Source organism: Pongo abelii, chromosome 1, assembly GCF_028885655.2.
Source record: "Pongo abelii isolate AG06213 chromosome 1, NHGRI_mPonAbe1-v2.0_pri, whole genome shotgun sequence".
Taxonomy (NCBI): Eukaryota; Metazoa; Chordata; class Mammalia; order Primates; family Hominidae; genus Pongo; species Pongo abelii.
In genome coordinates, this window is record NC_071985.2 from 42,490,837 (window position 1) to 42,518,168 (window position 27,332).

Below are 27,332 nucleotides of genomic sequence, written 5' to 3' on the forward strand. Positions count from 1 at the left end.
TTAAGAAAAAGCTCACAGTAATCGGTTAGAAACTAAGAAGAAGCCTTCCAAAAGCTCAACACAATAGACCCTAGAACAGATGGCAAGTTCATTGATTTGGCATTTTTTGAGTGTTTTCTGTATGCCTAGACTTACAGAGATGGATCTCCTTTGCTATAGTGGCCTCAACCCTACACAATGTTAGGAATGGGTTAGTCCTCCCTGAACTTGGTCATCATTTATGGAGTGGGTAGCTGAGATGACTGAACATCATCCACATGATTTCTCATGTTCCTGTTTCTTTGAACTTCTGGATATTGGGGAGCTAACCTCATGAAGAAACCCTAAGAGTTTCCTCACCCCACGTTTATTTATCATTGGGCTTCCTTGGTGTCTCTGCCCCTCCAGTCCCCTCCTTATCTCCTAGGAGGATCTGGACCCCTATGAACCAGATGTCTGGCTCACTAGGGATCTCTCCTCTTTTCCCCCCAGTGTTCTGCCCCTCCCTACCTGCCCCTTTTAAGAGACTCCTCCCAAGCAGAAGAGGAGCTCCTTGGGGCTCCATACTTGCCAGCTCTATAGGGATGGAGGGCTGACTCACCCAACCCAGCCCAAACTTGACTTTGCCACTGGAAGTGATTATTACCAGAGGCCAAGAGGACATCTGCCCTGGCATCCAAAGCCCAAGCCTCCAGATCTCAAATAGATCATGTTTTCTTCTAGGACATTTTACCTAGTGTTGGGAGGGTTGGAAAGATGAAAGAAAATATAGCATGGCATTATAGGGAAAATATGGATTTAGAATCAGACAAGCTTTATTCTAATCCTGGCTCTCCTCCAACTGTCTGTTTGATCTTGGAACTGTCTTTTCATCTTAATTCTTTTAGAATTTCATTTTAACATAGCAGACTCACTTCTGGCCTGCCGTCTCCAGTGAAGTATTTCCCACAAACAGCCACATCAAAATCCTTGGGACTTTCAGAGGGAAGATGGCACTGCCTTCCTTTGCTACTACTATTGTTAGAATGACATTGAAACTTTTTTCTCTAAGGAATTGGAGTTGGGAGGAAGCTACATGGAACATTTCTCTTGTTCATTTGGCATAGGCTAGGGAATCTCATTGGGAATATGTGCAACAACAGAGGCACTAGAAAGACAGAAATTCACTAGAAAGAAAATAGTTTTGTGTCAACCACTGCAGGTGTCCTGTTTATGCCTCCAGGCTAGGGAGTTAAAGATGGATATCGTAGTGGTGGTTGTGTTGACGTTGATGATATTGACTATGATAGCAGGTGACAATTTGCGCTGTGCAAAGTGTTTTACATGTTCTCACAATAACCCCATGAGGTAGGTATTATTAAGGGACCTGTTTCTTCTCTCAAGTCTACAGTCTCCCATTAAACCAGAACTCTTCTTTTCTGAGATCCTGTTTATCTTGTTTCAATTTAGTTTGATCCTAGATAGATCTTGTCTTTTTCTTGTTACAAGAAGAATAATAGTTAATTATTGACTCATGAGGTCTTAGGGTATTTACTGCCAACTAAACTGTGCTAACTGTTCTCTCATTTAATCCTTATACTAACATTATTTAATGAGGAAAAACAGACTCAGAGTAATTTGCCCCAAGTCACATAACTGTAAATGGCTAAACTGGGATTTGAGCCCAGACCCAACTAACTCCAGAATCCGAGCTATTGACCCCTGTAATATTTATTGCTTATAGTAATGAAAATGTAGGTTAAGCTCCTTGGTTCAGAGAAAAATGTAAGAGAAGTAGTAGAAGCTTCTTTCTGACTAGACTGCCTCTCCACCACCTAAGTCTGTCCTCCTGCATGTATTTGAGCCAGCTTCAGGGTCCTTCCATGCAGGCCAGGGGTTTTGGGCAGTGGCTGTTCACGCCCCCCTTCCAGCTCTCTGCTTGCTTGGTGTCCTTCCCGCCATGCCGCCCAGGGCCTGGGCAGAGCCTTGCCAAAGCCTCGGCTCACGTGTCGCTTTGATTCTTCTCTTTTCAGGCCCGGCTTGGGACATTGTTCACTTCCCCTCGCTTCCCCTCTGGGAGCCCCCTTTGCCATCCCTGCGCCTTGTTTCGGGCGATGCCCGAGAGGGAGCTGTGGCCAGCGGGGCCTGGCTCAGAACCCGTGACCCGTGTCGGCAGCTGTGACAGCATGATGAGCAGCACCTCCACTCGCTCTGGATCTGTACGTAATACTCTCCCTCCCGCAACCTGGTCTGCTCTCTGTACACATGCCCTGCCCTGCCCTGCCCTGCCCTATCCTTTCCTGCCACCCATCCTGGCTCACTGCACCTTCTCTTTCATTGTTGGGGAGTGAATCACACCACCAGTGGGTGCTTTCTGCCTGAGTCAGCCCTGGCTCTATAGAGAATAGGATGGGATGACCTTAGAGAGCAATTGGGCAAATGAGACTTTTTCCACTGATTTTCATTAGGTTGGGGGTTGGGTTGAGCAGAGAAAGTAGGCCTGTAATCTGAGGTCATGGTGGAAACCAGAACGTAGATTCTTGTAGCACGTGGATTATTGAAGTTCTCTGCAAAGAGCAGCATTACTTTAGTCTCTTACAAAGATCAAAGAAAATAGGTAATTAGGAGCCTAGGTTCTGGAACCAAACAGATCTGAGTTCTCTACTTATAAGCTGTATGACCTTGGGCAAATTACTTAATTTCTCTAAGCTTTAGCCTCCTCAGTTTTCAAATGGGATAGTTAGTGTTCATACCCAATTCAGTTTGTGGGGAGTAAATGAGATACAGGTAAAGCACCTAGCATATGCCTCTATATAGAAAAGAATCAGCCTTTCTAGGAGCAGAGACTGAGAATCTTCCAAAGTCACTGTGTTTAGCTACTTGTGAGTGGCATTTAATAAACTGTAATTTTTCTGGGCATGAATTTAAATCTCAGTTGTTGTGAGGCTGGTGTGAAAGAGTAAATCAGTGCTGCATCCAGACACAAATATTTGCTGTCCATGCTTGTCACATACATAAGAATCCTGGATAATTTATGCTTTTTTGCATTGTATCCTATAGAGGTATTTGAAAATTTAAGGATTTTAAGGGTGTCTACTGAATGTCAAGATGTTTAAGACAACCAATGGATTTTGATATGTAAAAATGGAGTAGAGAAAGAAACACACATGCACAAATCCAAAGTGCAGACAATCATACAAATTTCACTTTGACCCTAGATAATGGGGCTGTGGAGACGTCTTTCTATGTCTTTTAGGCTGAGGCCAATGTGAATAGTCACATACCATTGGACACAGAATGTGACAGGGATTAAAGGTTTTCAAAGTGAATCATTCATGAAGGAGAAACTCAGAGTCAGCTTATCCTTGGCAAGGCTATTTTAGGAGGAAGAGGACAATAAAGATATTTTGCTGGAAGAAACTCTCGGAGTCAGCTTCAGAGCTTCCAGGGGCTATATTTGGGGCTTCCTTTCACATGTAGGCCCACATGCGAAAGGAAGTTCCAGAGGCAACTGGAAGGGTTATTCCGCAACCCTCTCCCCTCCCTCCAGGATATTTTTAGAGCTGTCTCAAAATCTTTCCTGGCCATCTGAGTGGGCCTGAAGAATATACAACTCTGAAGTGTCCCAAATATTAGAAAAAGGGGTGGAGATGCCAAGAAGAGACTTGGCCCAAATTTCTTATATTCCAATTTGCCCTTTTGTTTTCCCTTCAACCTCCTCTGTGGAAGAGCAACTATTCCAGCAAACTTCTAGCCCCATACAACATAGACAGTAACTGTCTGAGATGACCATTATCATTTTCTTCCAAAAACCTCTATGTACTCTCTCATAATGAATATGATCTACTTTAAGATCTACTTAATATTTAATACTAAGCTGCTTTTCCCTCCTCCCATACCATCCAGTTTCTCCACCAACCTCTCCCTTTAAGTTAATATTTGCTTTAGAAATGCACACTTACTTGAACATCAGCCAGAGCCAAATGTCATCAAGAAAGTAAATGTACAAGGGGAAAAAATCCCATATGGAATGCATTTCAAAGTCAAATACAAATCATTTAGTACATTTATCTGTGGCCAGTCATGCCACAGTTCCTACTGGCCTGGCAGCTCATAGCTGGCTGCATTTCCTGCTTTTCCTCATGCTGTCCTTGACATACCAGATCAGGTATGCAGAAGTACTTTTAAAAGTTAAAAGCAATACCACTGAAGTTTCAGGTCAAATTGTTATGTTGCCCTTCTTATTTGGAGCTAAATCAGAGGTGCCCAAAGTGAGATGTTTGACAAAGGCTGCCAAACATTGGAAATTGGGACTGCTTCTAATCTGTGCCCCTAAGCATTCCAACCAGGACTGAGCAAAAGAAAGACCCCTGCCATGTGCCTGCCCAGCTCCAGAGCTGGGCGCTAGTGGGCTAGCCTCCTGACAGACTCTGCCCTCCTTGGTGCCTACAGTTTCAGGAGGCAACTCCAGCAGCTTTGCAGAGTAGCAGGAGGGAAAGGTTTCCAGCTCTTCAACATTCCTTCCCCTCCGCAGGGTGGTTCTCAGGCCCCGCCAGTTTCTGCGGAGGGAGCGCTTTCTCACAGCTCTCTCTCCCTCTCCTGTTCTTCTTCTCGCCCTCCCCCTGCCTCCTCGCCCCTGCCCCCAACCCCAACCCCAACAGAGTGAAAGCAGCTACGACTTCCTGTCCGCTGAAGAGAAGGAGTGTCTGCTCTTCCTGGAGGAGACCATTGGCTCACTGGACACGGAGGCTGACAGCGGACTGTCCACTGACGAGTCTGAGCCAGCCACAACTCCCAGAGGTTTCCGAGCACTGCCCATAACCCAGCCCACTCCCCGGGGTAAGGCAGACCGTCTGGGGTAGAACCCCAGCAAAACCCAGAAAATCAATATGTCCCCTCCGGCCACTTTCTACCTCACCTGCCCTCTACCCCAAGGGTCACAGGCAGAAGAAGGTGTAGCCACACTCCTCACCACTCTCCTGACTAGAACAGAGCCTTGTCCCTGGAAGGAAGGAGGGACCGCTGGCAAGCCAGCTTCCTATGTCTGTCTATGAAGTATCAGAGCCCTGGAAGGGAAAGGGGTTTGACCAGCTCCCATTCTCCTGTGGAAAAATTCTAAAGAGATATGACCGCAGAGGTGGGGGAGAGAGTCAGGGAGGGCTGGGTGTTTGGCTCTGGAGAGACTGAGTCAGTCTAGGGAGCTAATCTGGGTGACACAGAGGACAAGGGTAGGAGAGATAAGGAGAGGGAAGGGCTCCCCAGCTGCAGTGGGAAGCACCTCGAGGCCCTTGTTAGAGAGCGTGGAAAGCCAGTGGTGTTCAGGCTCAGCAGAAGGGGAACAAAACAACACACAGTGTGGCCATGAGTGTGGGGCCACATGTCCCAGGGTGTGAGAAGCCTTTTACTCCTGAGGATAGTCCCACTGGTATTGGGGCTTCAGTTTTGTGTTGTTTCATTTAGCAAATGTTTATTAACAATTAGTTAGACCTTCCCTGGAGCTAGAGCTATAAATGGGGACATAGGGCTTTCCTGCTCCATGAGGCTGATTCACTGGCCCAGGGGGCCTGATGCACCTGCCTAGCTCACTGGAAGGAAAGAAGTCACTTTCTGGTGTGGGGACACTATGGCTATTACAGAATCATCCACATGCTCATAGAAAGTGCAAGTAGAAGGCAGAAGCCTTGTTGAATCAAGGGCAAATCACTTATTCAGAGGCTTGCATTGGGCTCAGTTATCTGGGAGGCCCAAGATAGCTAGAAGGAACTGTCCCAAATTTATCCCCAACCCTGGTACCTCTGTAGAAAACTAGGGAGAGGTCAAATCAATAACTTAGAGCAATCGGGTCACTCTCTTGCCGCCCATGATGAAAAATTAATTCTCAGTCAAAAAAAGATCTGCTATTATTATTTGTAGAAATGGGGTCTCTTATGTTGCCCTGGTTGGTCTCGAACTCTTGGACTCAAATGATCCACTTGCTTTGGCCTCCCAAAGTGCTGGGATTTGTCTCATCCAGGGCCAGGCATGAGACACTGCGCCTGGCCCTGGATCTGCTATTACTGATCTATTAGTCTAAATGATATCCAGACAAAAGTGCTGCTCTTGTAAAAGCAAAGAAAACAAGACAAAATAAAACCCATTCATTGCTAGTTTGGGATCAGAGTTCAGGAAGTCATTGCTTTCCCCTCTGCAGCAGGGCCCTCACCTCTGCCCACTCTTTTATGTTCTTTCTGACCCTCACAGGAGGTCCAGAGGAGACCATCACTCAGCAAGGACAAGCGCCAAGGACAGTAACTGAGTCCAGCTCATCCCATCCTCCTGAGCCCCAGGGCCTAGGCCTCAGGTCTGGCTCCTACAGCCTCCCTAGGAATATCCACATTGCCAGAAGCCAGAACTTCAGGAAAAGCACCACCCAGGCTAGCAGTCACACCCCTGGAGAACCAGGGAGGCTTGCGCCAGAGCCTGAGAAGGAACAGGTGAGCCAGAGCAGCCAACCCAGGCAGGCACCTGCCAGCCCCCAAGAGGCTTCCCTTGACTTGGACGTGGTGCTCATCCCTCCGCCAGAAGCTTTCCGGGACACCAAGCCAGAGCAGTGTAGGGAAGCCAGCCTGCCCGAAGGGCCAGGACAGCAGGGCCACACACCCCAGCTCCACACGCCATCCAGCTCCCAGGAAAGAGAGCAGACTGCTTCAGAAGCCATGTCCCAAAAAGCCAAGGAAACAGGCTCAACCGGGTACGCACAACAACCCCGGCCTCCTCCTGCACGGTTGCCTCAGAATGCAAGAGCTGAAGATGCTCCCCTCCCATCAGGGGAGGACCCAAACAGCCGACTAGCTCCCCTCACAACCCCTAAGCCCTGGAAGCTGCCACCTAATATTGTTCTGAAGAGCAGCCGAAGCAGTTTCCACAGTGATCCCCAGCACTGGCTGTCCCGCCACACTGAGGCTGCCCCTGGAGATTCTGGCCTGATCTCCTGTTCACTGCAAGAGCATAGAAAAGCACGTAAAGAAGCTCTAGAGAAGCTGGGGCTACCCCAGGATCAAGATGAGCCTGGACTCCACTTAAGTAAGCCCACCAGCTCCATCAGACCCAAGGAGACACGTGCCCAGCATCCGTCCCCAGCTCCAGGTCTGGCTCAGCCTGCAACTCCAGCCCAGGCCTCAGCAGCTATTCCTGCTGCTGGGAAGGCTCTGGCTCAAGCTCCGGCTCCAGCTCCAGGTCCAGCTCAGGGACCTTTGCCAATGAAGTCTCCAGCTCCAGGCAATGTTGCAGCTAGCAAATCTATGCCAATTCCTATCCCTAAGGCCCCGAGGGCAAACAGTCCCCTGACTCCACCAAAGCCAGAGTCAGGGCTGACTCTCCAGGAGAGCAACACCCCTGGCCTGAGACAGATGAACTTCAAGTCCAACACTCTGGAGCGCTCAGGCGTGGGACTGAGCAGCTACCTTTCAACTGAGAAAGACGCCAGCCCCAAAACCAGCACTTCTCTGGGAAAGGGCTCCTTCTTGGACAAGATCTCGCCCAGCGTCTTACGTAATTCTCGGCCCCGCCCGGCCTCCTTGGGCACGGGGAAAGATTTTGCAGGTATCCAGGTAGGCAAGCTGGCTGACCTGGAGCAGGAGCAGGGCTCCAAGCGCCTGTCCTACCAAGGACAGAGCCGTGACAAGCTTCCTCGACCCCCCTGTGTCAGTGTCAAGATCTCCCCAAAGGGTGTCCCCAATGAACACAGAATGGAGGCCCTGAAGAAGCTGGGACTGTTGAAGGAGTAGACTCTGCCACCAGTACGGACCCTGTCCTGGCTGAACAAGAAGAGACACATGGTCCACTTGGGAGCCTTTGCCACCATGCCACTCAGGGCTCAAGATGAATGGGAGGGAGAGATATGAGTCCAAGCATACATTTATATTCAGTGTTGTGCCATTGAGTTCCCACATGGATCATTCTGAAGGTGATCTCCACAAGAGGGAGTGTGTGTGTGTGTGTGTGTTTGGTGTGTGTGGGGGGTGGGGCTGGATACATCACTGAAGCTATTTATATAACACAATGAGTCACTGTTCAGAATTTTGCTCTTGTTAGAGGTTTTCTTACATTGGGTAGAGTCCAGCCTAGCCAGAGCTGAGTGAAGGGGCTGGCCATGCTGAGAAGAAAAGTCAAATGAGACAATGGACGTGTCAATGACTTGAAAAAAAGTTACATCCAGCAAATGCAGGGTCACATAAAATATGGGCCTCCTGGAATCCCTACAGTGGATGGAGACTGGCTCATACCTTGCCAGATCCCTCTCTCAGTTCCAGCCTTCTGGACAAGGCCTGGGCTAAGTGGAGCTGATTCGTTATCTCTTCACCCACTGCCCTCTCAGTATCACCAGTCCCAAAGACAGGATACGTCCCTGTAACCCAACCTCTCGGTTGATTGATAGCAGAACAGCTCTTGTTGGTCTGAGAAGGCAGGATAAGTGACCACATATTTATGCCACTACCTCCACCAGGGAGAGTCCTTCTCCACAGGCTTGATAAATTCAATCACCAACTGTGCTGTGGTCCCTGACTCTGCTACTCCTGTTCTTCCTGCTTTCCTGCTCCCTATCTCAGTCTGCACTGACCCCAGGGCTGGGCTAACATCAAGATGGGAGCCCAGTCCACGGGCTTTATAAACACCCAAGAACTGTTTCAGATCTTCTCTGTGCTGATGCAGGTAGTTTTAAATTTTTCTCAGTTCCAGTGATAGAAAACCCACACAATACATCCTCTGCCCGTCTTAATAGAATATCAGAGGTAAAAGGGGCCTCAGAGAAGCTCTGACCCAGTGCTGCTGGGGAAGGGAAGTGACTAAACCCGGGTCAGCCTGCCATTTAGGGAAAGAGCTGAGGTTCTTACCCTCGTGGCATGCTGCCACCTCTCCTTAGCCAGTGCTCTTGTACATCCACACAGCACCCTAAGGAGCCATAGTCACCATCAAAGACTCAGCCCTAAGGCCCTTCAAGATCTCAAAGTGTCTTCTGAAGCATCAGAGATTAAATATTGTTCAAACTAATAGTTATTGCTGTGGCTTTTAATTTTATCTTTGGAAGATAGCTATATGGTAACTCATCATTAACCAGAACACCTCTCCCCTCAAATTCCCTGACCAAGTTGTGCAGCTTGAGCAAATGCCGAAAGAGGGTATTATGGATGGGTGCTGTGGGCTTGCAAATACAAGCTTGGAGGTGAGACATGGCCAGACATGACTCCTGCTTCCCCTTAGGAAGTAAACCTTACTTATGGCTGTGAACCGCTTGGAGTCCAGGATGCCCAGATGTGAGGGGCAGATGAAGGGAATGCTGTTGGAAAGCTGCCTTTTAAGGCTGCTGAGAATTTCTGGACTGTGTCCTGATGGACGCAGCACCATCAAAGCCCAGAATTTCTGAAAATGGTGACAAGGTTAACATAAGGACAACAAATACTCCACCCTGTCATGGTATGTGGGGTGTGGGTGTGGCGGTTTCTATGTACGTTTGCTCATACACGCACGTCCAAAAGCCTGTGCCTCATTCCTAGCCATGGGTGAGGACTTGGTCTGTCATGGCTGATGAGGACTCCCACAACCGGTCAAGTTATGTCTTATTATACACCCCCAGAGAGAGAGAAAGCTGCCTTCTGGAGGACTGATTCCACATGCTCTATTAAGCTGAGTTGATTTCTGTGTCTATTTCAACCCATAACCTGAAGAATGATCACCTTATTCCTTATTCATTAATTTCCTTGATTAATAGGGAAACTTGGGAATAGCTGTAAGGTAAAACTTGGGTGGAACCTGAGGCCCTGGCATCACACAAGGGTGATTAGGATGGTCAAGTTCAACAGTACAGCCTATTACATTCCCACACCCTGAGAAAGTTCATTTCTCCCACACACAACAAAGTCACAGACAGCCTGCACCTGCCACTTGGCATCCTCATCCTACTGACATGCCCATTTCTCCAGTTTTCCTAATCTGAGACTCCCTTCCCTTGTTATTTAAAGATACCGTGCTTCTCCACATCCTCATCCTTCAAGGAGCATATTTTGCTCTAAGGATGGTCTTTGGGATTCAAGAATAGAATAATAAATCCAAACTTGGTCATTCCCATTTTGAAGAGATGCAAGAGGGCCCAGTGAGGACATCCGCCTCCCTGAAAGTGGTGCTAGACCGAGCAGAGGTAATTGTATCTATGTATCCACATAAGATTGCTCTTCATTCAGCTTGAATTGATGGGGAGGGAGGTAAGAGTAGAGTCAGAGTTACTCTTATCCCTTTTCAAAGAATTGTGGGTGGAGGTTTGTAAAGGTCATTTATTTGATTTTCAAAATCAAAGCAACAGCTCTACTTCCACTTGGCCTTAGATCTCTGCTATACCCTGCCATAGCCTTGATGCCACTGGCACAAGCCACCTGCCAAATACAGGGGTGGTCTCTCTCAGCCTGGCATGGTAGGGGGGTCTGTGCCCTCAGATGTGTTGACAGCTGCTCTTCTGAATTGCCACACCTGTGCTACCCTTGGAATTCTGCACTCTGACTCTGTGGGGTAGGACCACGTGCCATCTCACACAGAGGTCAACTGATGAGCCCACTCACTCGTACATGCCTTCTTCCATAGTGGGAAGCATGATCTGGCAGGGGCCGCCCTGTAGGCTGGGGATGGGCTGGTGTGTGAATGTTAAAGTTCATTTCATGGAGAAAGGGGAGGTGAGAGATTGAAGAGCAGGTCCCCGTCAATGTTCTGAGTTCTAGCTGGAGGTGTAGATTGAAGAGTCTACATGGTCTGTGAGTGTGTGAGATGAACCCTTCCATCTTTTGACGCCTGTATGTATAGGCTAAGAAGGACCTTCCTGTCAGTGTGCAAAGCTGTAATCTCATGGACTAGAGGAGAGGGGGCCAAGGGGATGGACAGGAGAAGTCATGCAGAATCTAAGCAGGAATGCAGATAGAACACATCTAGGCTCTTTTCCCCAGGAGACTGATGATAGAGCATATAGATCTGGCTCAAATTCAGCATCCATCACTTACCAATCAGGAACCCTGGTGATATCACTTTAACTTTCTGAACCTCAGAGTCTTCACCTATAAGATGGGGAAAATAATACCATCCTTCCAAGATTGTTGAGATAAATAAGTGATATAAAACATGTAAAGCTTAGTTCTGGACACAGTGTAGCTACTCAATAAATGATAATACTACCTTCTGGGTCTTATTTTTTTCTTCTCAAAGGAGGTGAATGTAGGGAGGGTTGGATACCAAGGGCTCACCCAACTCACTTCTGAGAGAAAGATAGAGCCTGCTGCACACAAAACTTACGGCACACCCAGGCTTCGGCACAGCCTCTAGGTGACTCAGCTTCACCCAAGCCAGGCTTCCTGGAGTTTGAAAAGACAGCAATTGGCATGGGTGTAATGTGTGTGTTCTGGTGCAGCCTGAACCAGCTGTTTCCAGCTTTCATATCCTCAAATCCAACTTCTCCTTTATCATCAGTCTCTTACTGCCCATGACCATAGAGCAAGCTTCTTTTTGCTTCCTTTTACTTTCTTTTGCTGTGTGGTTCGGAGAACTATATGCTGTTCTACCGTTATTTATTTTTAAAATGAAGGTAAAAAAAATAAGCATATAACAGGAGGGAACTCCTCAGAAAGAAATAAAAGCTAGAAAATGTTTTAAAATTCCTTTTTTTCTTTTAAATAGCATGTTCTTTTAAATTTGTTCATCTCTGGAATGAATCAGGCATTAGTTATCAGGAGGCAAGAAGTGCATTGGATGAGGTCTCTAAATCTCTTCAGGTATGGGGACCTGTGAATTGCTGGAGTCATGACCACTGTCATAATCATCACTGACTGTTAGCATATACATGTGGTAAAAACAGATTACACTCTAATTCCAGGCTGTCATTCTCTCTTACTCATTACCTAGTTGGATTGTTGTCCTTATCACCACTTGCCACGTATCCAGAATTCAAAATAATGTGAAACAGGCAGAGGCCTGGACTAGGTGAGCTTTAGTGGGTCACTTCACCTCACTCTCAACATGAGGGACTTGGTCTTTCTCCTAGATCTATGCTAGCCCTGAAATGTATGTTTCGGTAAATCCAAACAAGTTAGGAAGATCAACACCTGCCAAAAATAATCAAAATATAGTCTAAAATAAACTAAACCTCAGAGAACTTGAGAACGGGAAGGAAACTTTTAGGTTCTGTAATTCAACCTCCCACCTAAAGAGGAATTATCTCTATAGTTGGAGATACATATGTTTCTTCCTTTCTATCTACCTATCTATATCTATGGTCAGAAATAAACACACACACATATATATATACATGTAGGACCAGGAAGAAGGGAGGTTTGGTTTGGGGCATCCTGAGTTTGAGGTTGCTGTGGGACTTCTAAGTTGACATGGCCTCTGGCATGTCAACTTAGATATCTATATCTATATCTATATCTATCTCCAACTATCTATATATAGAGAGAGATATGGTCAGAAATATGGATGGATAGATGGATGGAGGCTTAACGGATGAATGGATGAATGGATGGATGGATGAGTGGATAGATGGAAGAACATAGGAAAGGAGGGAAGAGGAGGGGAGGGAAGAGACATTGAGAACATACAGTGGCCAAGAACTTAGATTATAACAGTATGGAACCTCGTAAAGTAAGGCAATAATAATACTTACCCCTTGCAGTTGTTATGAAAATAGAATCAAATGAGATACTACATATAAAAAAAAAACCACAGAACACTGCTGAATAAATGGTGTCTATTCATATTATTATCACATAGACGTGTAATTCAGATGCCAACTGGGACCCCCATCAGGACTGGTTAATCTTAGCCTGTACCTAGATTCCTCAGAACTGAAACAGTCAAAGCCCTCCTCCAGTTTTAAGAGCCCCCTACAGTTCTGTCTTATCTGCATCTGTGTGTGCTGCTTCGGAGCCTCCCCACACCTGCCTCCTTCCCAGTCCACACTCTGCCGTCCCCAAGCCACCCTATCTGTCTCTGCTCACTATTGGTCTAGACCCAAAGCCCAGGCCTTTCACTGATTCCCATGGGAAATCAGGTTACGTTAAGCATTTTGTTGTTTTCTGAGTTTTTTACTGAAGGTCAGTGTGGGGGATGCTGAGGGACCTATCACAACCACATGGCCTCACATCACCTCCCCTTCCACCCTTTCTTTTTCTTTTCCAACTTATAGCAAAACCAGCAAATCCTTCTCACCTCCACCCAACACTTGAGGGCTCTAAGGATCTGAGCATCAACCCCCAGAGACTTTTCAAAAAATTCCTCTTACGTGAAGAGAGTTGCTGCGCCGAACTCTGTACATCTCTACAGATGGAAAGATCATTCTGGTGGCTGGGTTGGGAGGGGACCGAGGCAGGCTGGGATGGGTGTGAAGGGAACAGTTAGAAAGCTACTGCTGTAGTCTGGGAGGGAGGCAGTGGGGCACTGTGCAGCTGTGGTGGTGGCAGAAAGAAGAAAAGAAAGAAGGTTTGAAGATATTCATCACTGACATGATTTGGTGGACGTATTACTGAGGGTGAGGAAGAGGGTGAGGTCATGAGTCATGTTTTGGTTTCATTCCTTAGTGATTGGATGGATACTAATACCACTCACTGAGACATAGACCATGGCGAGAGGCTCAGATCTGGGGGTCCCCTGCATGGGTCTGTGTTTGGACATGTTGAGAGTACAGCGCTCTCTACCTCCTGGGCCTTCATGCCTGAAAGTAGGACTGAGGCTACAGCACAAATTGAGTTGCAACATCAACACCTCCTCCAGCTCACACCAACCCTGCCACACTCTGCTTTAGTGGGTAGGCAGGGCTCTGTGAAGGCCTCCTTTGGATTAGTTCCCAGCTCTGTTCAGTTGCTTGGATCTGGGGAAATATTTGTCGTCTCCTCCTTGAGTGACTCTCCTGCCCTCATCCTTTAGGCAGGGGCTCCTGAAGGATCTGTCTTCGTGTTCTCTTTTAAAAGCATCAAGCTGGTCCCAGCTCTGAGACTCTACCTTGGCTGTTCCTTCTGCTGGAGTTCTCCTCTCCTCATCTTTACATAGCTAGTTCCTTCTTATCCTTTAAGTCTCAGATTAAATTTCAGATTTTCTGAGAAGCCTTTGCTGAATGCTCAAGACGTACATGAGATATATATTTATGGATGCATCGGGAAATCTTTTCAGTGCTGTGCAGATGGTCGTAACTCTTCTTATTCCTCCAACCTAGGGACAGAGACCCAGTGCAGCTCTGCATGGAGCTGCTGGCATGGTGCCTACTGTCTGCACAGTGAAAGGAGGCAGGAACAGGTTTGGGCTTTGGCTGCCCAGCAGCATGGGGACCACAGCTCTTGTCCAGGAACTGGGCATCCCAAGTAGGATCTTATCAAGACTGAAGACCCCCTCTTCTCATGTCCACTTCAACTAAACATTTATTGAGTCCCTCTTATAAACCAAGAATTCTCATATTCAGTATCTCAAGTAAGCTTAATAACAGCCCCACACATTTCTATCTAACTTCCTGTCAATTAGGGAACCAAGACTCAGACAGTTTACTCAGCTTGCCCAAGTTCATAAGTTAATAATTATTGGAGTCATGGATTTGAACTTGGGTTGACCTCTCACCAAGGCCAGTGCTGTTTTGCTATTACAAATCTGCCATATAAAAATAATTTCATTGACACCTCAAACAACAAAGATAGAATTACCTGTGTTTTACACATGAGGAACATGAGTTTCAGAGAGCTCATGGGGTTATAAGAAGTAAAACTAGAGATAGAATCAAGGCCCCTGGTTCAGCACACTCATTCATTTCTCAGTTTCCTGAGTTCAAACCCTCTATCCAATATTAGGAAAACAAAAATAAATAAGACATATCCAGAAAATGAAGGAGCTCATAGTCTAGCAAGAGGAAGAGACAATAAGGTATGATTATATTCAAGATATGAAGATATAAAACCATAGAGGGTAGGACTCTAAGAGAAGAGGGGAAAGACCTGGAAAGAAGAGGTGTTCCAGACAGAGGAAACAGCATGTGCCAAGAAAGCACAAAGAAGTGTGGTGTATCTGGAGAACTGTCTGTGATGTACAGTGCCCAGGGATGAGGCCAGAGGAGCAGGCAGCAGGAGACTGTGGAGGGCCTATGTGCCATGCAAAACAGTCTGATCTCTATCCTGTGAGCAGTGGAGAGTCAATGGAAGATTTAAAGCAGGGAAGTAGCAAGGTCAAAATTGCATTTTGTAAAGGCTCTGGCCAAAGCTGTGGAGAATGGAACATACTGCAATGATACTACAACAAAGAAACCAGCTAGAAGCCTTTATCAGTCAAAGATGCTTTTGGCTGCAAGTAACAGAACCCTCTGTGGCTTAAATAAAAGAGGATTTATCTTTTTCTCCCATAGTGGGAAATATGAGGGTAGGTGGCTATGGACATTGTTCAGGGCAGAGGCACAGGAATTCTCTTTGCCTTCCTTCTGCAGTTGCAAGATGGTGGCTCCAGTCATATTGCTGGCGTTCAAAGGATGAAGAAGGGAAAAAATACTGGGAGCATCTGTATCTGTCTTTTTAAATAAGAAAGCAAAGTCTTTCCCAGAAACTTCTGAACAGACTTTCTTTTCTGTCTCATTGACCAGAATTACGTCATAAGCCATCTCTAGCTGTAAGAAAGCCTGTCTTGTCCTCTCTAATAAAGGCCAGCCTCGGAGAAGGGGGTGGATGTGAGTCTTCTGCTAGCTAATCCACAATGCTCCCAACAGTCCAAGTGAGAATTTAAATAAATCAGTGAAGATGGAGGGGGTGCACAATTCTAAATGTGCCCACAAACCAACCAGCAGCTTAGTGACTGACTGGATGTAAAGACTAAAGGAGAAAGAGGAGCTCAAAATGATGCCCACATTGCTGGTCTGAACAAGTAGACAGAATTCATGAATGTGCTATAGGGGTAGGACCAGGAAGAAGGGGGGTTTGGTTTGGGGCATATGGAGTTTGAGGTTGTTGTGGGACTTCTAAGTTGACATGGCCCCTGGCAGGTAGACTGTGGGTCTGCAGTTCATGGGGGAGAAGCGATAACAGAGCCACTAAATGTAGGTGACGGTTGATCATGAGCATGGATAAGGCTGTCTAGGGAGGATGGGTAGAATAAGAAGAACAGAGCTCATGGATGAATCTCTGGGGCACACTGACATCTAAAGGGAGGCAAATAAAGAGAAGTCCAATGAGAAAACTGCACCTCCAATTTCTACTTGATCACTGTTCTGTCTAGTATCTCTCAAATTAAAAAATTAACAACAACAAAAAAATTAAAACCTTCCTTAACCCCACATCTTCTAGAGCAGAGTTGTCCATCAGAAATTTCAGCAATGATAAAACTATGCTCTACCTGCTCTGCCCAATTGAGTAGCTGCTCCTCACATGTGGCCCTCAAGCACTTGATATTTGGCTAGTGTGACAAAGAACTAAATGTCTAATTTTATTTAATTTTAGTTAACATAAGCTTACATTTTTAAATTAGACAAGTGGCTATGGTGTTGGACAGCACTGCGCTAGCACCCTGGCCATCTCTCTGCTCCCCTCTGGAAATGTTCCTTGAAATAAACACAACCTCTCCTTTCTCACCTGAACCGCACTCCTCTTCCCGCTTCAAACAAGCATCTTTCCCCTCCACGCCCCCAAGACCATGTTGTCAGAGTTACCAATGACATCCATGTTGGCAGATCCAGTAGCCTGCTTTGCTCACATTTACTTTATTTCTCTGCACATTTGACACAATTGACGACTCCCTTCATTTTGAAACACTGACTCCTGGGTACTGTGTACTCCTCCTCAGGATCTTTTGCCTTCTCATCCTCTTGGGCCTCAGGGCTCTCTCCTGTGCCCCCTTCTCAGATCTGTCTTCATGTTCTCCTTTAAATGCATCAAGCTTGTCCCAGCTCTGGGACTCTACCTTGGCTGTTCCTTCTCCTGGCGTTCTTTTCTCCTCGTCTTTATGTAGCTAGTTCCTTCTCATCCTTTTCGTTTTAGATTAAATTTCAGATTTTCTGAGAGGCCTTTGCTGAATGATTAAGCTAAAGGTGACACTTGATCTTTCCTATGTGGTACTATGAAGTACCACTCTTGAATTCTCTGCATAGTACTCACCATTATTCAGAGAGAGATTTTGAAAGCTAAGAGAAAAAAGAGTTTCTAGAAAAGAATATGGTCAACAATACCAAGTATTCCAGACACATCAAATATGATGGCACTAAAACATTTCTATTGGATTTTGAAATTAATAGGTCACTAATAATTTCAGCAAAAACAATTTCAGAGAAGAACTGAGTGTGAAAACCAACTTTAGCCAGTTGTAGAGTCAATAGAAGTGAAGACAGTGAGTGTAGTTAAATTTACTTCCCTCCCTTTATAGCTTAGCCAGGGAAGAAAGCTAGGGAAATTGAATAAAAAAATGTGATCAAGAGTACAGAAGGGTTTTTTTTTGTTTGTTTGCTTTAAGATGGAATAGATTCGAGCATTACTATATGTTAGAAGGAAAGCGTCCATAGAGAAAAAATTGAATATATAGGAAGAGTGATTGCATAGAGGAAGGCTCCTAAGGAAAAGTAGAGGAGACAAGATTTAATGAACAAGAATAAATTCTGCTGGGGAAAGAGGGTCAGCAACTTTTCCAGGTCAGGGGAGAAGAAGGAAAGGATGGGCCGGGCGCAGTGACTCACGCCTGTAATCCCAGCAGTTTGGGAGGCTGAGGCAGGCAGATCACCTGAGGTCAGGAGTTCAAGACCAGCCTGACCAACATGGCAAAACCCCGTCTATACTAAAAACACAAAAATTAGCTGAGCATGGTAGCGCACACCTGTAATCCCTGCTGCTGGGGAGGCTGAGACAGGAGAATTGCCTGAACCCAGGGAGTAGAGGTTTCAGTGAGCTGAGACACACAACTGCACTCCAGCCTGGGTGAAAGAGTGAGACTCCATCTCAAAAAAAAAAAAAAAAAAAAAAAAAAAAAATTAAAACAAAAAGACGAAAGGAAGGAAAGGATGGAGAGATGTAAAAAAACAAAAAACAAACTTTTGTGGGAAAAGGGTGGGAAATGGAGGAAATTCTCTCCTAATAGATTGCATCTTCCCTTTTAATTTGGAGGCAGTATGAAAGCAAGGAGAGTAGGGTAGGGTAAGGAGTTTAATAAGAGAGAAGGTACAGAAGAGCCATTGTGGGAAGGGATGAGATATAAAGTTAATTTGGAGCAATGACAGAAAAAATGTATGGTGACACTGAGAGCCCCAGCGAGGTCAAAGACACCTATGTGTTCTTCAGGAAAGTGCAGGTTCAGAAAAAGGAAAGTTGAGTTGATTCAGGTTCAGAGGAGCGCAAAGTTATCTCAGTCCCTGGTCCTTCAACCAGGGCTGCCTCATCCACCATTCTACAGCTACTATATGAAAACATCCCCAACAGAAAGTAGTTGCTCTGAACAATTTCCCCAGTTTTTGCCTGATTAAGCTAACCTACAGCTCTTGCCGCATCCTTGCTAATTCCCCGAACCTGTGAGAACCACTCCAGTATCCAGACAATACTTGAGAGAGCTGGCAGTACCTGAAGGATGCTCAAAAGGAACTCTAGGATACTCTCTCAAAGCACTGATAAGCAATGCTACACTTACAGGGGCAGAAATGGAATGGCCTGGAATGGCCTGGGGTAGGGAGAGCTGACACTACCTTCCAGTGTCAGCCCAGCCCCTTGACATAGGTGGGGTGGGAGGGCTGGGGAGGTGTGTTTCAATCAGGATGGGAGGTAGAAGGCACACTCTGTTAAATGCTGAGGATATGTGGGAGTTTTGTACCTAGTAGAAAACATGGGAAATGGAGAAAGGACCCAAAGGAATGTAGAGGGGCCTGCATTTGGGCACAGGCTGTCCTTCCTCGGTGGAGTCAGTGTTAAACTAGTCTGGGGCTTGGACAGCAGTACACGGGCCGAGGGTAAACTCTTCCTCCCACGTGTTCACTTCTCAGTAACAGGAGTTGGGATGTCAGGAGAGGAGGTGGTTAAGTAGGTTCAAAAACCCTTCCTCCTTACTGCAACAGGCAATAGCCTTCGGGGCTTGGAGGAATCCACCCAAACTCATTTTCTATCATTTACTATAGTCAAGGCAGAACTATAGGTGAAATATATATGTGAAATAGCATGCTACTTATTCCAATCCTGAAAGTGAGAGAGCAAAAGAAAAGAAAGAGAAAGTGGGAGTTGCCTCTCTAACTTTCTAACTTCTCTTCCTTTTGCTGAGTTAATATCTCCTGCACAGAGACCTTTCAAACACTATCCTTGGGAGAGGCTTGGCTAGAATCAGTGTGTAACAAACATTTAAAGAACAGGGTCTGCTGTGTATTCAGGCTTTGAATAGAAAAGAAGGGAGCTCTCAGTCAAATGGAGAAGACAGGCATTGCGCCCTTGGAAAGCATTCCAGTGCCAGAGGTGAGCACACAGAAGAAACGCCACGGAAAGACGAAGGCAAATGAACGCACTGCAGATGGCTGCATAATTGCTGAGGGGATGAGGAATAGAGTGCTGAAGGAGCTGATCAAAGGAAGCTGATGGAAAGCAAAGGATGTTGAACTCCATTTTGAAGGATGGTGTGCTTAATCTGGGAAGCAAGGGGGAAGCATTCTTCAACAGGCTCGGTGTACAAGGGAGGAAGGAAAATGTAAAATCCTTCATCCCCGGGCAGGAAGCCCTGAGCAAATGCATCACATCAATCTGTCCCTGGGTTTTTTCTTGCCCATTAATTGGGCCTTTCCTTTTTCCTGAACCATTGCACTCAGAGGCCTCAAACCGAAACTGGAGGCTCTAGGAGGCCTCCCACCTCTGGAAGCAACCAGGCAGGGAGGTAACAAAGGACCAATGTTTAACTCAGGGAACAGAGTCCCTTTGATAGGACCTTGGCCTTGGCACACTCTTCCTCTGTGCAGATAAGCATGGATTCCATTCGGGAAAGCAAGAACAGGAAGCAGTAATTAGTAGAGAACCCCTTGTTTTTTCAGATGCCTTACCAAGGTAAAAGGTAGGGGAGAAAATGACACAGATGTTGGGCAGTTCTACAGAAAAATGGTGGCACTGAGTAATGCCTGCTGGCTTGAGACACGGGCACAATATGCTGAAGATGAAGCCACCTCCGTACGGGTGGCTGAAGAGGACTGGTGAGGGCACAGCGGTGGGAAGCTGTGAGAGGATCCTGGGCAGCTCCTGGAGGTGGTACTGCAGGCCCATCTCCCACAATTCTAGAATTGCCCTCCCTGACATCCTTTCAGATCCCTCTAAGAGTTCCAGAAGGATCTCCCCTGTCTCTCTCTTCATGCTTTCCACCCACCCTCTCCCCCTGGATATTTTTCTTGGGATAGATAGAACGCCGTCTCCAGGATTGGGCCATGTTATTCCAAGGAAGCCAGCAGGGCCAGTCATGGACCCTCACAGCAATGCTGCACCCACCATGTCAGCAGAGTCCGTTGCAGAAGAAAATCTTCCAGAGCACTGTTGGCAGAGCCTTTATTCCCTTCTCACTTGGGGCAGGAGAGAATTTCCTACTAGGCTTTAGCAGGAGAGGGGGTCAGCCAAGTTCAGCTAGTTTCAGGAGTAATTGGTCAAGAATGGCTCTGGGAAGAGGGAGAAACTGTATTGCAGATTATCAGCCATTGTTTGTTCAATTTGGATTTTATTAACGGGGTGCAGAGGAATAGTTAGGGGCTGAAGTCAAGTATAGTCAAGAGGAGTTAGGGAAGAACTGCCACCGCAGGGGCCAAGGATATACGAAGGAGGGCCACAGGGGAAATCTCTCAGTCATATAGGAACAAATGAATGTGCTCCATTCCCTGTCCCTTTGGTGTCAGCACCAGCCCCCTTTCTTTGCCTCAGCACTGCCCTGTGCCCAGCTTCCTTCTGGATACAGAGGCATCAGGACTCAGCACATGTGCCTGGATTTAGACAAGGCAGCCAATCCCAGATGGGAGATAGGGGAGCCTTGTGTTGCCTGGGAGAGGGATGGTCTCACTGAAGGCAGAGAGAGTCTGGGGGTCCTTGACGACCACTTGGCATTCTGTTATGTCCAGTTCCAACCCTCTGGGCTGTTGCCAGCCATTGGACAAAGCATCCAGAGGTACAAAGCATGAATGTAAAAACATCCAAAGCATGGAGGTACAAACCCAGGAGGTGTAGCAAAAGACTCCAGGCCAGCCAGGGCTAATGGTCCCAACTCCTCACCTGACCTCAGTCCTGGTACTCTGGGATGGCTACCATCACTTTCATGCCTGGCCTCTGCCCATCCTGCCCTCTAGGGGACCCAGACCAAGTGTAGACTATACCTATTTCCTCATTGGTTTAGCTGAGCTAAGGCTAGAATTTCCAGAGAATTATTTCCAGAGAATTATATAGAAAACTATTTAAAAAGGCAAACACCCTTGATATGGTTTGACTCCCTGTCCCCACTCAAATCTCATCTTGAATTGTACTCCCATAATTCCCACATGTTGTGGGAGGAACCCAGTGGGAGATAATTGAATCATGGGGGCAGTTTCCCCCATACTGTACTCATGGTAGTAAATAAGTATCATGAGATCTGATGGTTTTTTAAAGGGTTTCTGCTTTCACTTCTTCCTCATTCTCTTCTCTTGTCTGCCACCAAGTGAGACGTGCCTTTCACCTTCCACCATGATTGAGAGACCACCCAAGCCACATGGAACTGTGAGTCCAATAAACCTTTTTCTTTTGAAAATTGCCCAGTCTTGGGTATGTCTTTATCAGCAGCATGAAAACGGACTAATACACCCGTAAACAAACAAAACAAATGCAGAATCCATGAAAAAGAAGTCTTCCGAGCCCCAATTCATCATTCAAGTCCAGCCCCAGATAGACTTGGCTGGCAGGAGTCCCAGTGATCCCTTCTGTGGCTTCATCACAAATGACTGGGTTCATTGTTCTCTGCTCAGGAATTCAGTAAATTCATGTGGGATTAATCCAAGAGTGAATTCCTAGCATACAAGGGTAAGGAGTGGCTTTACTCATAAGCCACTTGTCCAAATGCCTGGCTGCCCTGGGAGAACTCAGCTTTTCTGTCATCTCCCAGAGTCCCCACCTTCAAGGAGTAGAGAATATCCCAAACAAACTGACAGTACGCAACTCAGCTACAGTAATGGGAGAGTCAAGGGTATTTAGAATGCTCTCCTGGAGTGTGTTTCATTTTCAACGAAGTAAAACCCTCCTCTCTGGGCCCAGGGCAACGTCCCTTTTGATCTTCCTCTGGGGCTGTCTTTCCATGTGGGCTGCTGCTCTCCCACCTCTCTGTCAGCCCTCGGTGTTTCAACCTCTCTGCCTCCCCTCTATCTTCCCCCATATCATGGGCCTGATCTTGTGTCTAGGATCCGCCCCACACTGGCCTCTCTGGCCCTGATCTCCAGAGAAACTCATAGTATTTCCTAAGTGTTCAGAGCTGAGCAAGTGTGCACAGGCAACAGACAGTGAGCTGGAAGGTGAACATCCCCAGCTCATCTGTAGGGATACATGTCCCGAAGACACCTGTGAGCACTATTGCCTTAGATGGCATTTATGCCTAGGATGGATCTGGTACATCCAGACACCTTGGGGTCATTGTGTTTTGTAAGAATGGTACATGCACTTGAGCAATACACTGGCTCTTTTATTTTTCTTTAGAGGCTTTGGTACAAATAAATGAAAATAGCTATACCCACTAATACATTTTCTGCAATAAGTAAATTTATGAGCCATTATGTCGGCCAATGCATAGCATGTACTCCCTCCCCCACAACATGCAAAATGCTTCACATTAACTTAACCAGCAGCATAAACATTTTTGTGCCTTTTTCTTCTTTCTACAACTGAATCGGATGAGCTACACCTATAATTGATGACACAAATGTGTCACAGATGATGAATTCGGGGGAGAAGAGAAATAGGCTGGGGGCTGAGGGAAATGTGAAAGAATTTTAATATGTCTTAATATTTGGATATAGGTAACTCACTTTTTGCCAAAGGCACAATGGATTTATCTCACTAGCTCTTTGGATATTCAGTGAAGAGGAAAGGTAAAAGGAAGGTATTCAGAAGACTGGAATAAGAATTGCTCATCGCAGTGATTTAAGGAGAGTGGGAACTTAGTAAGTGAGCAATGAATTAATTGGAAGTGATAAAGTCAGAGGGAGAAATGGCTGATGGCAAACACCCAGCACAGGCAACAGCTTGAGGAGCACGTCTGGCCTGTCCTGGGTGGGGAAATACCCACCTGTCCTCTGTCCTCCTCCAGCCCTGGGTCCGCTTGCCCCTCACTGTCACCATCCTGCCGCCTGATAGCAATCACCATCTCGTCCACAAGCCCAGCACTCCTGAGTAAAAAACTACCTCCATAGTCACAATCTCATTTGGGTCTCAAAACAAAAAAGATAAGGAAGATTAGATTTTAAATGTTATTTTACAGATGAGGAGATTGAGGTTCCTGGAGGCTAAGTGACTGACCCAAAGTCCCAGAGGGGTACTTCCAGGGCTAAAACCTAGCTGCCCTGACTTCCTGCCAGGCTTCTTCCCCGGCTCTAACTGCATCTCCTGAGACTGCTTTGGATTCTCCTCTCCACGTGGTTCCACACTGGACACTTTTCCTAGGATGGACCCTTCACTGCTCCTGACTTCATTGCTGGACTTGTTAGAGCAGAGCCCACCTCAACGTGCCCACCATCAGGCTTCTAGAGCTGGGCCCTGGAGGTGGGCATACTTACTTTAGCTCAGGAAAGTCTCTGTACCCAAATCCACCACCCTATGACTTCCCTGCTGCTGCAGTAACTTCCTAACTAGGCTCCCTGCCAGCTGTACCTTGAAATATAGAGGAAAAGTTGCTGGATTTGGAGGCAAAACACTCAAGCATTAGTTCTGGTTTCTATCTAGATAAGTAACCCTGGGCGACTTAATCAACTCTTTTAACTCCAGCTTCTTTATCTGCAAAACTGGGATAATAATACATACCATGCAGTGTAGTTGAGAAGATTAAACAAGCTGTCTTTTGGAAAGGACCTGCAAGGTGGACAACAAATGCTACCATTCTTTCCCTCCATTCTTCTATTCTTCTTCCCTCTTCTCTTCCCCTGCCTTCCTTTTCTTTCCTCTTTCTTACAGTTTATCCCACACAACACTCTCAGGCTGATCTTCCCTGAAATTTACTCACACCAGACTGCTCCCTTGGTCAGAAATCTGGAATGATTTCCCATTGCCAAGCCCAATGGCATCTCTCTCTGCCATGCAGGTCCTGTGGCTTCTGGCACCACCTCTCCTCCCCAGGCTTCCTCTCCTCCTAACTCGGGACGTGCATCGCCCAGTAGGTGGCGTACCCATCCATACTGACTTGCTCCTCTCCGTTCTTGCTTCTGTCATCTCATCCTCCGGGAATGTCCTTTTCCACTTCTCTTTCCCTGGAGGCTTCCCTCACTACTCCTTGGATCTCTCTCTTCTCTGATTTCCAATTTCACTCACTGTCCATACCAATTTCCTTGGCATGAAATCAGAGGAAACTGTGTCTTCAGGTTGTTTCCTATGTGCCTATCTTCTTCAACTGTACGGCCTGTTCCTTGAAAACAAACCAAGGTCTTTTACCTCTTTGAGTTCCCCATCAGGCCAGGAGAGCTCAGTGGTAACGGGATGAGATCTGGACTCACACCTCTAGGCCTGGGTTCAAATCCCAGGTCTAGCGCTTATAACCTATGTGATTTGGGAAATCCTATGTTTTTCAGCTTTAAAATAAATTATTTGGCCAGGCATGGTGGCTCACATCTGTAATGCCAGCACTTTGGGAGGCCGAGGTGGGTGGGTCACTTGAGGCTAGGAATTTGAGACCAGCCTGGCTAACATGGTGAAACCCGGTCTCTACTGAAAATACAAAAATTAGCTGGGCATAGTGGCACACACCTGTAATACCAGTTACTCGGGAGGCTGAGGCATGAGAATCATTTGAACCCAGGAGGCAGAGGTTACAGTGAGCTGAGATCGCACCACTGCACTCCAACCTGGGTGACAGAACAAGACTCTGTCTCAAAAAAAAAAAAAAAAAAAGAAAGAAAAGAAATTATTTAACTTCTTTATCAGAAGGTTGCTTTGTTAACATATTTGTCCATTGAATAAATATTTGTTGATTACCTACTTGTGCCAGGCCTATGCTTTTCAACATATATGAGCTCATCTAATCCTCATAATCTAATGTGATAACTTTAGCCCTGGGACTCCAAACTCTAGCATCAAATTTGTGGAAATTAAATTAATTAAGAGTTCATATGAAGGTGCACCATGCTGGACACATAGTAGGTGCCCAGCAAGTCTTTGCTGAATCTGAGTGTTAGTTATTAAATTGAATCAAATTGACTTACTCATCCACAGTACTGAAGATATTATAGTGAATAAAACTACAAGCTGGGTACAGTGGCTCATGCCTGTAATCCCAGCACTTTGGGAGGCGAAGGTGGGCAGATCACGAGGTCAAGAGATAGAGACCATCCTGTCCAACATGGTGAAACCTCGTCTCTACTAAAAATACAAAAAATTAGCTAGGCATTGTGGTGCACACCTGTAGCCCCAGCTACTCGGGAGGCTGAGCCAGGAAAATCGCTTGAACCCGGGAGGCAGAGGTTGCATGAGCCGAGATCGCGCCACTGCACTCCAGCCCGACGACAGAGCGAGACTCTGTCTCAAAAAAAAAAAAGAACTACAAAATTCTTCTGTCCTCATAGAGCATTCAGTCCAGCAAATGAGACAGACACTAACAACAGTAATTGTAAATTACACTTGTGATACATGCAATATAAGGAAAGCATGGTGTACTCTGAGAGCCCATAAGGGAACCTAATGCAGGCTACTGCGTCAGAGTAGATCTCTCTGCAGAAGATCCTGAGCTCAGATCTGGGGATCTGAATAACCTAAGTGGGAATAGAGAGGGGAAAGAGCTTAAGGAAGGGGACAATGGGAATGGCAGACAGTGGAAACAGCAGGGTGCAAAAGTCCTGGGTGAGAGAACAGAGGCCCCTGTTCAGAAATTGGAGCTTAACAAGCAGCCAGGAGAGGGGGCGAGGTGGGGCTGAAGGCGGGCTGCTTTGAGCCTTGCTGGCCTTGCTGAGGAATCCAGATTTGATGCACAGTGCGGTGCCGTTAGGGATCTTAGGCCTGGGAGTGACATGATCAGGTCTGTGTTTTTGGAGGCTCACTCTGGCTGCTGTGTGAAGAAAAATGAAAGAGCAAGGGTGATGCAGGAGAACAGAATGGAGTTACAGGAAACTGATGCCTGAAACTCTCCCGATAAAGACTCCACAGTGTGCACCTGAAAATGACTTCAGGGGCCTGTGCTCCAAGGGGCAGAAGCAGCCTCCAGTTCTGAGCACCCTCTCTTCCTGACTTCCTGATGCACGCTGGTCCTGACCTACTGCATCCTGTCTTATCCACTCTCTGCCTTCTCAATGGGACATTCTGGTTTGGTGTGGGGATGATCCCAAAACAAATAAACAAACCTTCAACCACCACCCTGTTCTGAAGTGCAGGCTAAGCTACAGATTGGTTTGAACCTGTCAGTTCAGAGCTGGCTCCAAGGCCAAGAACCACCTTGCCTGGCTGATAGTGGCCTCTCCACATTCTTGTCTCACACTCACCCTTTGAAGGGCAGAGGCAGGGCCCTCCTCCACCCCTTCCTGCCCAAAGGGCTGGCAGCAGCCCAGCCTCTGCTTACATAACCTGAGCCCAGGCATTGCTCCATTTGCTTCTTTGGGGCTGGGTGGCTTCTGGGGATGGGATTAATAGGTAGGTTCTGTGTGATAGATGGAGAAACAAGAACCAGTTTCCAGTTCCTCTAGTTCCACCCACTAAGACCCAATGGTCTAAACTTTGGCCATATTCACAGTTCAAACATACTAGGATCAGATGGATTCCCAACACTCACTATTCAACACTCTCCTCTTCTGATGTGAGAAATTGCAGTTACTCGTTGCTAGGGTCAAGATACTTTGGTTTGGACTTTTACTCTGTCACCAAAGCGGGCATATCCCATAACTTCCCTGGGCTTTGGTTTCCTCGACTATGAGATGGGGAAATCATCACTCCTGTTGTGTAGACCTCACAGGAGACAAAGAAAATCAAGATGAAGGTTCTCAGAAAAGTTAAAAACACAATACCAATGTAAAAGAGCATTAATAATAATATCAATAATAATAACAATAAACCTTATATCCATAGTGACTCATCTGTGGCCATCAAAGCCCTGAGAACTCTTTAACTAGAAAATAGTGCTCCAACAAGCAAGGCTGATGTTCCCCACCCCCAATTTTCCCTCCTGTCCGCAGCCCCAATGGAGTTGAGGCTGAGGCAGAGGCTCAG

General features: G+C 46.5%; 1 protein-coding gene across 1 annotated transcript; it reads left to right on the forward strand.

The window, feature by feature from the left end:
* The first annotated feature begins 1,530 nt into the window (after nt 1-1,530).
* C1H1orf116 (chromosome 1 C1orf116 homolog) lies at nt 1,531-8,988 on the forward strand. The gene is made up of 3 exons (XM_002809530.6): nt 1,531-2,177; nt 4,620-4,797; nt 6,199-8,988. Exons 1-3 carry the CDS (start codon nt 2,073-2,075, stop codon nt 7,722-7,724), a joined length of 1,809 nt encoding a protein of 602 aa, XP_002809576.3. The 5' UTR covers nt 1,531-2,072; the 3' UTR covers nt 7,725-8,988.
* The last annotated feature ends 18,344 nt before the right edge of the window (nt 8,989-27,332 follow it).

Coding starts and splice junctions, on each gene's coding strand:
- C1H1orf116 (XM_002809530.6), top strand. CDS start 2,073: ATGCCCGAGAGGGAGCTGTGGCCAGCGGGGCCTGGCTCAGAACCCGTG. Junction 2,178..4,619: donor CCTCCACTCGCTCTGGATCT/GTACGTAATACT, acceptor CAACCCCAACAG/AGTGAAAGCAGCTACGACTT. Junction 4,798..6,198: donor AACCCAGCCCACTCCCCGGG/GTAAGGCAGACC, acceptor TGACCCTCACAG/GAGGTCCAGAGGAGACCATC.